The sequence below is a fragment of the Artemia sp. Qi Xiang Cuo genome, chromosome 2 (genome assembly GCF_049724085.1).
Source record: "Artemia sp. Qi Xiang Cuo chromosome 2, ASM4972408v1, whole genome shotgun sequence".
In the NCBI taxonomy this organism is placed as follows: Eukaryota; Metazoa; Arthropoda; class Branchiopoda; order Anostraca; family Artemiidae; genus Artemia; species Artemia sp. Qi Xiang Cuo.
In genome coordinates, this window is record NC_142795.1 from 60,788,686 (window position 1) to 60,800,974 (window position 12,289).

Genomic DNA, 12,289 nt, shown 5'->3' on the forward strand with positions numbered 1-12,289 from the left:
AAAAGAAACAAAGGTTTGGCGATATGTCTTTCATAATGACAAAAGACAAGCCGAAAAAAAAGTTAAAGGTCCAATAAAAGAAACATGATTTTACAAAGACACTACTTCTAATTTAAGGTCCATTTGAACGTCATGACATCAAGAAAAGGCTCAAATTGTCTGTGTTTAGAAGACAAGTGACTGCGAGAATCCATATATGAAGCCTGCCGCATGCCGAGTGCCAGGGCCCGATGGCGAAGCCACCGGACTTTAGAATGTGTGCCCTTATGATATAAAGGAATATTCTGCCATAATAAATAAATTACAGTGAAAAACACGTCAAAAAAGTATATCGAGAGAACCTAATTGAACGAAAAGTAAAAAATTATTAGCTTTCGATAAAAAAGGAAGATAGATCCAAAGATCCAAATTTAAAGGACTGTCATCACTTAATTGTTGGTCGCTTCAATTTTTTTTCTAACATTTGTGCTGCACTAAAAAAAAAAAAAAAAAAAAAAAAAAAAAAAAAAAAAAAAAAAAAGATCCTTTTCGTGATGAAAAATATTACAATTCCTTAAAAGATAAATTCAAATACTTTTGACAAAAAATAAAGGCCAATATTCTTTTGGATGTACTCAAATATTCTTTGTATTAAGTGAAACAAAACGAAAAACAGCCTAAAGTTACAATTAGTTATTTCTTTTTTGTCTCCCTCCGTTTGGTGTCTTTGTATAAAGTGACATAAAAAAAAAAAAAATGCAATCTAAAGTTACAATTATTTATTTCGTTGGGTCAAGTTTGACATTTAGCAGCCGATCAAATTTTCACATAAAAGAAAAAAGTATTGTTTACACACCTAGACCAATTTAAATCTACAGTACAGGTTTTTTTAATGTTCCCCGGAGAGTAGTACATATAACATTAAAGCTACTTCTAATATTAGTAATAAGATCTAGTAATAAGTAATGCTAGCAATACTAGTAATAAAATTAAAGTTAGTTCTAGTAGATGCATGGGGAGAAAGATGGAATTTCTAGTCCTGCCCAACGAAATACTTTCTAGTTTTTTCTACGTATATTTTTTCATCGTATTTTAGACTTGAATATGCTTTAGTACATGCATTGGCGTTTACTACTTTAAAAACGAGGCTGCATACTTTTTTATTGGACAACTTCATTTTCATTTCTTTTATCTGAGATATCTGGTTTTATGTGATGTATTATTTTTTACTTGCAATTCTGCATTATGTTGATCCTGATATTGCGGTAAATGACAACCGGATAAATAAAAATTCAAATCTCATTCAAAAAATTATAATAATCAATCTATCCATTGAAATAATAGCATTCAACCAGCCATAAGTTAAACTATGTTTTCTTTATTACGAATTTTTCAATATGTTTTTCATTTGATTCACTAAAAAAAGGGGAAAAAAAAAGAAAAATCATGAGCCCGCCCAAAAGGTACTTCCTTCTGTACACAAAGTAAGCTGAACACCTTTACAATTTTTAATGATGTTCACTTTTACCGTTTAATACTGTTTTAACAGAACTGGATCTTCAAGTCTGACGGATAACTAGAAAATGTGTTTTTTTTTTTTTTTTTTTTTTTTAAATCCAGGAGAATTTGGTTTTTATCAAAAAAGAAGGACATTTTTCTAAGAAAATGCAAAAATTTATTGTTTATAATCCAGGGGGGGGGGGGATAAAAAACCAGAATCACATGCTACCCCCCCCCCCATTGATACCGTTCTTTAATTCTTTGTCAAGGGTTTCCTTTAGCCACACAAACTGATGAATTCCTTGTCAGACAACTCGCGGCAATTCCGAACTCTATCTATTATAAAAGAATAATTATTTAATGTTATGTAGCATTATTTAAGAAATTTATAAATGAATGGTTCATACTTAATATAATTCTTTTGCAATTTTCTGGCATATTTTTACTGCTTACGCCCACTTTTTTGAGTAGTCACTTGTTTGGCCCAAGAACGAGCTTTACTTCGAGGCAGCTGAAAATTACATCTCAACCTGATTTATGTGGAAGTGAGAATTTTCAAAATCCCCAGATTTTGAATTTGGCAATGGCAAATATTTTTTTAATTCTAATAGGCCCTATATCAAACTATCTTTGTCTAATAACGTTTTAACCTGCCAATATCTGGTATTTTACCTTACTAATTTAATATTTATTAAAACAGTTTGTCAGGTGAGCTGAATTCATGAATTCCATGGGAAAGATAAACCACGAACAAAATTTAGCGTTTCGTGACAGTAAAGCAACAGAAAGAACCCAAACAAACAATCTAAGCACACACAACCAATAGTTTTAAGTCCAAGCAGCCAAGATAAAAGTTCTTAGCACGTCGATATCAATCAAAATTGCCTAACTTTAAAATTTCTGTCATTATTATATTTTATTATTATATTACAATTATGTTGCATATTATTACATATCATATTATTATATTTTGTTACTAAATATTATATAATAATATTATTATTATTTTATTATTATATGTACACAATATAATACATTATTATATGTTATATATATTATATTACATAACATTATTATTATTATATAAATCTACCTTTCGCCTCAGGGCATTCTTCAATCGTAATTTTGGGTAGTATCGCATACGTAGCATCATCAACGACTCTTTCACTCTTAACAGGACTGTGTTTTGATGACATGTCGAATTGATGATCCCTACTGCCAGTAGCTTCACAATTATCATTTTGTAAGGGTTCATCACGTGGGAGATTTATTCTAGGAGCATTTCTGATAGAAATACTGTCGTTAACTGCCGCAAATCTGACAGGAATAGGAAAAGGGATATTGCTCATATTTGTATCTTCAAGTTCATTCAGTATTGGCTTAATTGTCAAAGGTTCATTCTTCTTTTCAACTTACTGTGGGAAAACATTTGCAGGAATTTGTGGTTTCTCCACTGAAAGTCTTACTGTTTCTGAATAATTGTTATAATCCGCTTCACGGATAATACCCTGGTCTTTTTCAAACAAATGCATGAATTCCTCAAAGGAAACGAAAACCATCAACATTCAAGATTTTTATTTAACCCACAACATATAAAAAAAGAAAAAAACAAAAAAAAAACAAACAAACAAATAGAACCAACAGAGAGCTAAGCTCCAATCGAAGGTTATCTATTATCAAAATAGACTTTGTGATCCACTAAAAGAAACAAATAAAATGAAACAATGAGAAACAAAATGACAACTTAGAGCAGGAGGAGGACAAAGGGAATAAGGAGGCTACCCGGCGTGGAAAATTCACAGTATAATAATTCAAAACAAAAATTGATAGAATGAAAAGTCCCTTTAATCAAGGGGAAATAATATATTCTGCTAAATTTTTCTTGAAAAGAAATTGGCTGTTCAGATGCTTAAATTTGTTATTTAATTTAAGCCTATTTGCTGTAGAATGGATTTGAAATCTCGTTAAATGGAGCTCATTTACAATTTACTGAGAGGAGTCTATATGACTCCTCTCCAAAACGAGACGAAGTAGAAGCGAGCGAGAAGAGTCAAATTACTTAAATTGAGAAATGCTTCACTACATACTTCGGTCACTACATTCACTTGTATTCTCACAAGAATAAATATCAACAGGCACTACCTTCGAACCAACATTAGTTCAAAGGGGAGAGTATTTGCATGCATATTTTACTCCTTGAAACTCTGACTCAGAGTTGACGATCAAAAGTGATTACAAGGCCCAATCTAAACGTCGAATGGGTATTTTCAGTAGGGAGGGGGGGCTGTTTACCAGTATTGAGATGGCTACTAAAATGTGTATTTTTGTTATAAGGGGATGAAATATCCACGAGCTAATGTTTGTAAAGGCACTTTTAGCTTTCCTACAAGTGAAGCTTACGTCGGAATAAGAATATCGCGGATTGTTCATAAATTTCAAGTGAAGTAGTTTCATTTTGTTTATTTAATTTTACTAAATGCTCAACATCTTAGAGGAGATGTTACTTGAAATTTCGAAGGCCTTCTGCCACCCTCTTAATTTCTCTCCTAAAGTGGAGCCCCTAAGGACGAATTGAAGTTGGACAGCGGTCCATATGCTGCTTCAAAAAGCGCATTTAAAGCCAAATTTTCACGGGAACCCTGGGGTGAGCCCCCATTGATGTTACGAACGACGAGACCACACTACCTTCCCATTGTACAAATTACAAAAGGTCCAACAACGAGGGATTATTTATGAGAGTAAAATTTTATTAAATAAATATTTCGGCTCTATATCTAAGTACCACCGACAGTAAAATAAATAGATTAAAATATAAATAGGCACGCCAAAAATATGTGACAATTAAAACTAAAACCAAAATTAGAACAATCCTGACCCCATTACTTGAAGCAAGTTCAGCCAAGACTCTATATTTTATCTAATTATTTTGCTCTTAGATATACTCTAAATACTTGTTTAATAAAATGTCACTGTATTAAACAATTCCTCGTTGTATTATCTCTTGTTATTCGTCCCCTAAGTCTATGTCGTGTGTAGTAATACTTAGAGCAATTTACGATCATTTACAGTTCAAATGATATTTAAGTAGGAACGTTAGCTCCACACTTCTAAAACGGTCTTAGAATAGAAAGAGAAATGGGAGATAAAACAAAGTTGGAATGTTTTTTTACCATTATTGTCCCATTACGCACTTTTTCGCTTTGAAGACACTGTATTGAGTTCGATATATAGTTGCTTTAGAGCTATCTTTCTTTCATCATTAAATCTGGCTTAATCTTTTGATACGAAGATGCTTTTGAATTTGAAAACGACCAAAAAAATTAAACCATCTAATTAGCGTTTCGTTTGAATGGTTCTATAATTCTACTGAAAAACATTACCACTTTACTAGCTTTCAGGCCCGATAATGTTTGACCCCTTAATTCTGCAGGACTGAGAGACCACATGAAAAGCACCAAAAAAGCCTTTGCGGTGAAGCAACAGTGAAGCAACCTACTGGTGAAGCAACCTTCAACCACAGTGAAGCAACCTGCTTTCCTTAACTGTTTCGATTACGAACAACAAATATAATTGACTTGTCTGCATATAAACAGCATTAAAAAAAACATTCAGGGAATGCATGCCAGGAAGCACCTTCAGTATTGACAAAAAAGAGTTTTATCAAGTGTATTTCCTAAGAGTTTTATCAAGTCTGATAAAAATGACTTGATCAGAGGTGAAATTGTATTATAAAAATGACAAGTTCCGTTAAGTACCAGATTTCTCCTTAAATAAAGTAAATGGGTATAGTTAATAAAGTAATTAAAAATAAAAATAAAATATGAATATAAAATAGGAACTAGAGTAAATATAGTTAAATAAAGTAAAATAAATTAAAATATAAGGTGCATGAGTAACGTACTAGAGTGAAAACTGGCGCAACTTTAGAAAAAAAAAGGCTTCTATTATTTCAAGTTTCGCGTTATTTTTTTTAGAAACTGTAATCAGACACTTATTATATGCTAATTTCACCAATTACACAAATTGAAAATTCTACGTTATTATTACATTGACAAAGTGCCAAGAGACGCCAAACGCTAGATGGCACTGGTTATTCTTTATTTTTAACACTTGCACCAATTTTTATTCTTACGAGTTATAACTACTTATTGGCAACTTTCTTAATGTTTAAAGCACTAAATTTTTGTTTATATGGAAAAGTTTTTGCGTAAGAATTCTATTCCACACTTAACAATTCAGTGTTCAAAACAAAGATCGGCTTAATAGTTGTCGAATCTTATGAGACTCTTCACAAAATCATTAGAAGAATAGAGGCGTCGTATTTCATCGGCGGGCTATGTGATTTATTTATAATTTTTTTTTATATTTAGTGATGTATTTAATTAACTTTAACAAAAAATTTAAATACAAAAATCAATATGATTCACCCAAAACCAAACGGCTGATGCGGAATGAATCAGGTAAAAAAAATACATACATATAACATCATTTAAATTCACTATAATAAGAAAGGAAGAAAAAAAAAGAGATAGAAAAAAATAAAATAAATAAAGAATAATAATAATACTACAGGGACAGCAACTATATACCATATTCATGTTGTGGGGTTGCACTCTACAAACCAACAAGCAATTACAACTTAATTTAAATTAAATCAAATCAAGTCACCTCCAAAACAAACAAAACTAGAATTCATACTTACTTAATAATTTTTCTTTCAATTTTGCTTTAAAACCACTGAAATTTTCTAGTTTCTTTAAATCATTATCCAAATTATTCCATAAATTTATAGCCTTTATAACAAAAGAAAACGTGGACCTGGCAGACACTATAGGTGGAGTATAATAATCATTTTTACCCCTAGTATTTCGGTTATTTATATTCCATCGGCTGTAAAACCAACCGTTAAAACACTCCGGCAGCTGCTTCATATTGTATCTATACATAAACACTAATATATAAAAATGATGAAGACCCGCCGCTGGCAATATCCTAAAAAACCTATAGACTTCTCGAACTGATTCTCTCTGATTTTCCTGATAATACTCTAATAGACTTATTTTGGATAATTCCCACAGGATTAACAATTGAAGAAAATGTACGCAAGCATACAGAAGAACAATACAAAATATAGGGATGGATTAACGAAAAATAGAAAAGCCGAAGTATACTAGTTGGAAACATATATTTGAGTTAAAGAATCATCATCCAAGAATCATCATCCAAATTACGCGATAGAATCCGGGATAAAGTTTCAATATGGGATCGAAAACTGAGAGTCTCATCTATAATAATGCCAATATACTTTACTGCCTTTTGACGAGCAATCATACCATCTTCATATGCTGTATCCATGGATAATAATTCGATGTCCTCAAAAATAAAAGAAAATTACTCTTAGAGGGGTTCAACTTTAGCTGATTCACTCTCAGCCATCTTGAAACCTCATTTAGCGATTCTCGTACACTCTCTAAGAGCAATCTCTCTGACTTTACGATCACCAACAAAGAAGTATCATCAGCAAACAAAGGGACTTTAGCCGCGCTATCCTTCTTGACGATCCCACTCATTCTTGTTTCCAGTTTACTTACAGACTGTGGAATATAATTCACAAAAATTAAAAATAATAAGGGTCCAAGTACCAAACCCTGTGGAACTCCACACTCAATACAATTTTCATCAGAACTCATATTACCAATTTGAACATATTGTTTTGTACAAGACAAAAAAGAACCTAAAAACCAAAGAGCTGTACCGCCAATCCCATAAATTTCACACTTCATTAACAGAATATCATGACTGACCGCATCAAAAGACTTTACAATATCTAAAAATACAGTTGCCACTTTATATCCATTATCTAACGCCATATTAATAATGCTAGTCAAATATATGCTTGCTTGCTCAGTAGGGCGATCTCGACGGAATCCAAATTGTGTAGGAGTAAATATTCTCTGGTCTTCCAGGTACTGATAAATTCTGACCGAAAAGCATTTTTCTAGTATCCTAGACATAATGGGTAAAATCGAAATTGGTCTACAATTTTCAACATCACCAGTATTCCCTCCTTTATGTATTGGTATCACTTTCGGTGATTTAAATTTTGAGCAATCACTTCCCAAAATGTTTTCATTACTCTAATTGAAATAAAATCAGAGCCAGAAGCGGTACCTTTCATACCATTAACAATTTTTCGAACTTAAGATTCCTGAACTGGGAGTAGATTTAAAGAGACTTCCCTGTCCTTACGCAGGTAATTTTGAAAAGTCTGGTCGCCTGGTTTGCTTATAATCGACTCTTTCACTCTCCATCCAAATGTCGAAAATTGGTTTGCAAATTCTTCACAAATTTCCTCTGGATTTGTAAGACTGGTTCCATCTTTACGGAATATTTCCTGAGGGATTCCTCCAGATGATTGTCCTAATGTGCTTTTTATTACATTCCATGTTTTCGACGGACTTCCAGATGCTTTTTCAAATTCTATTTTATAATAATCTGGTCTAACCCTTCTCAGGAGTCTATTTAGGGCATTACGATAGCTCTTATAAATTTGCTCATCTATATCGCAGGGATGACGTATTTTTTCTTATACAAATTATTCTTCTTATTTATCGATCTCAATAAACTCGGAGAAAAAATCGGAGAAATAACTTCAAAGAGCATTTTTCCAGGGATTGCTTAATTATTTGGCAAAAGACTCTAAACTTAGAGTCAATATCCGCAAAGACTGAAAACTCTGTATTCCAATCCTTATTGGCTAGCTCATTTCGATGCGTCCTCGTAACACGAGTACTAATATTAATAGCAGGGATAAAACCAAATGAAATCATAAATGAAACATGGCTCAAAGAACAAGATAAAATTCAGCAAAGCATAGGATGTTAATAACACTTTATTAATATTTAAGGAAACAATTTATGCCATGGCCGGCCAACATCCTTGTTTTCAGTCTTCAAAGTCTTATTTTTTTTTATTATCGTTTTTTCTTAATTTTATTATGATTTTTTAAATTTCTGGGCAACTAAAGAATTGTAGCCGCTCTGGAAGGTTACTGTCTGTAAAAAAAAAGTAATTAGATTTTGCTAAACAAGAAGCTTAGGCATATAATGTACCATTTCGCGAATTTAGCTTAGAGAACTTAATGTGATTAAACAGAATGTGGAGTGGAGTGACATTTCGTAAATATCCAATGACGATTTTATGTCAGGAGTACGTTCATAATCCTTCAAAAAGAGATCAATTTCCCTGATAGACAGGAAAATAATACTATTAGTCTTAAAACAATTGGAGAAAAACAGTTTTCATTATTTCATTATTAAGACTTGTATCTTTTATTTTAAAGTTTTGTGTATTTTTTCCTAGCCAAGTGTAGAATTGTAGCCCTTCCAGAACGAATCTGCATTAGAGGAAGTGCACAGATTTTTGTAAGCAAGAAGTCAAAGACAAGTGAAACACAAAGAGAGGTGCATATTTTTGAACCTACCTCAAACTTGGCTTCTTGATATTGGTTAACATGCCCCTCAGTCCGCAAAAGAAGATAATACGTTTGGGTCATCTCTAACGCATTTAATATGTGTTCGTGATCTTCAGCCCCCAAGTGTTCCTGAAGTTTTAGCCATTTCTCAAGGTGTTTGACCTTATCATGGTATTTAGTAAGGCGACACTGAAAAAGAATGTGTAGACGGCTTAGGTGCTTAGCAGCCAGATGCTTATTTCATATAACCCATGTAGAGGGCATTGGCATATTATAAGACAATGAATTTAGAAGACAATGTTTAAAGGCAATATTGTAAATTCAGAGGGGCACTACGTTTCATACTAAAGCCCATATTCCATGATAAAACAATGGGATTAGTTCAAGTTCAATTCATTTTATTAAGCTAACAATTACAAGACGATATCCCAAAGAGCTATATGGCCCATTATTTGGAAAACAACTCATAATACCTGATCAATAATAATACTAAACATATTCACAAAGAACTACGGCTGAAAAAAAAATGAACCAAGAATAAGAAATCAGCTCACAGGCTGTTTCCATGATTATGACAATCTCCCCATCACCCAACAGCCAAAGCATACCGAAATTTTCCGTTTCATCGAGGAACTAACGCTAATTTTATAGTACCCCACAAATGAATTAAAACATATGATAACATATAACTAAATCTTGTACAACGTGTGCTCTTACCAAAAAATTTCCATGTGTTTCTTACAAGAACCAAGCGTCCGCGACTGCCGGATCTCAGCAGGAATAGTGTTCCAAGCCCGCACTACAGTCGCGGCCAGACTGAAGTCTGGACGAGCCAAGGGAGTTGCTGGAACCATAATCCCGATTACGAACTGCAAATGAATCTTCCCTCGGTAATTGAAGTAGTCCATAAAAGCACAATGGGAGCTCTCCATGGTAGTATTGATATGCCAGCGAAGACACGGATAAAACTACGGGTATTCTTCATCTTCAGGAGATCAACATGAAGCGCCTGTAGTTGACTCTAGCTAGAGGACTCTAGCTGCGTTCTCTTGAAGTTGGTAAACAGATACAAGGAGAGAAGGAAACATCCACAGAGACGAGCAGTAATACAAATTGATTTTTAATATTTGGCTAAAAATATTAATTTGCAAGTCTAGAAACATATTAACGCTTCTTTTGTCAATTTTTATTGCTTTCATTGTAAAAAACGCTATCAAATTTAACCCCTCCCCTCTCATCACTCTAACTTAATCTGATTTGAAAATGATCACAAAATGTAAAGTACGTACGAAGTCTAATAAAAAACACCAAATTCGTGGGGCAGTGGCCTAGAACTGGCCCTGAAAATCTGCCTAAGGGACGGAGACCACACAAACAACTTAAAAAGGATTCTACTGACATTATCAGTCTGTAATTTTAACACACCAGGGCCTCATAAATTTCCAAATAATGAGTTTCAGTCCCTTCAGAAAGTTTTTTTTTGTGCAGTAGGTTGTTAGTCAAGGCTGAGAGAGAAATGAGCAGAAATGAAAGAAATGTCCAAGAAAATATTACAACTGCTATTACTAACAACTCACTGCAGCATCAAGCCGTCTGAGGCCAACACAGCTACGCACGCTCCTCTTCCATCCCAATCTATTCTTAGCTTCCCTTTTCACACCCTCCCAAGAAGTTCCCATTTCAAAAGCAGGTATTGTAAATAAGTCGAAGGAAGACTCGATTCCAAATCTTCACGATAAATTCATACATTTGGTAAACCCCGTTATTATTAATACTTTTTTTGTGTTTAGCAATTTCTTATAAATTGTGCTGAATCACAAAACTGACAATCTTGGTTTTATTTTACAACAAGATTTTATAAAACGATGTGTTTTCATGTGTTTTTCCTCAAGTACGTTTTATTTAATAGTTTTCGTTTTTTAAATAGAAAATGTCATAAGTACATTTATGTGTCACTGGAACGCAGTTCTTGGCAATTTGACCGCAAAATTTCCTAAAATTTATAAATACATTTTTTACGATGCTCTGTATCGTAAATATATACTTTATATTATTTTAAATATATCTTTTACGATACTTTTACGATACTCGTAATTTTTTTTATGACAAGTATACCTCTCCTCCAAGAAAAAATGTCATACATGCATATCTATTCCAATACTCTGTTTAACGATAATTGAGCTTTACTTTTAAATTATACGGCCAGACCTTAGCTTTCTTAAAGAGTAGAAAGATGTTACCATAGTTTAAACCTTAAGATATAACATAGATATAACAATAACTGATGGAGAGCCTCCCACACAGTGTGGCATCTATCAAAAGTGAGCGCCACTTTTCAGTGTCATTTTACGACTAGCAGAGGTTACGTCCCAGGTTCGACAAAAAGTTAATAGTTGATTTTGTTACATTTGAAAATTTAAAATAGCCCATGTAAAAAGAAGGCTAAACATAAGTTCTTTAAGGAAATCAAAGGTATATTTTGTTTTTCTTAGATAAATGACTAACCCCTTCAAGTTTCACATAGAAACTTTCTAGGAACTTTGTACGTCAAATTATTCCTTACACGTCTAAATCAGTTAAAATGAGGTATATTACTCGTCTTTTAATTTTCTTCTTCACTAGAAGTACCGGAAAAAGCTACTGTTTAGTGGAAGTACCAAAGTATTTTTCAAAATTTAGTGGGGGGGGGGGAGGGGTAAAAAAATCTTTGGGAATGGGTGATTTGGGGAAACTCGAAAAAAATTATTAAAAACAAATTACTTCGCGTAGTTCTTAAAAAATTGAGAAGCAGAGACCAGAATTAAAAAATTGAGAAGCAGGATGAGGTTGAAATTTTTAGAGGTTCTGAACCCTTTGGGGATCCTAGCATGGATACTCTTTAGTGTGCTTGGTCAATTTAAAAAGAGGGAGACTATCAGACTAAGACTGCCGGGTCTAAACTTGTGGCTTATGATTCCCATTAAGGAAATCAGAAAGGCTAGATATCTAGACAATTTCATATATGATTTTCATCGGTTTTCCAATGCTTATGCGACCACTACAGACAAAAATTGCTTGAGATTACCTCCTGCCTCCTCTTTTAGGAGGCACTGTCATACCTCCTTGACTTTGCCCACAACCATTAAAAGGAAAAAAAAAGGTTAAAAACCAAAAAATAGTAAAATACAGGATATAAAACCAAGGTGTGTTATAATGGGCCTGTTATTGCAGTGCTGTAATAAGTTCAAAATACATTGTTCTCTTTTTTCAAGATTCATAAGTTAACTTTTCGTTCAGTTTTTACAAGTTTTTACAGTCTTTTACAATTCATTTAATGTTCATGGTCATTTAATGAAC

General features: G+C 33.1%; 1 protein-coding gene across 1 annotated transcript in view; it reads right to left on the bottom strand.

Moving 5' to 3' along the window:
* Positions 1-12,289, bottom strand: part of LOC148955464 (uncharacterized) — a 39,656-nt gene that overhangs the window by 20,335 nt on the left and 7,032 nt on the right. Inside the window, exons 5-7 of the mRNA XM_089107399.1 lie at positions 9,671-9,822; positions 6,875-7,485; positions 2,573-2,890 (exon numbers count right to left, since the gene is read on the bottom strand). Of these exons, the coding sequence (XP_088963525.1) occupies positions 2,573-2,890; positions 6,875-7,485; positions 9,671-9,822 (1,081 nt within the window). The remainder of the gene's footprint in view (positions 1-2,572; positions 2,891-6,874; positions 7,486-9,670; positions 9,823-12,289) is intronic.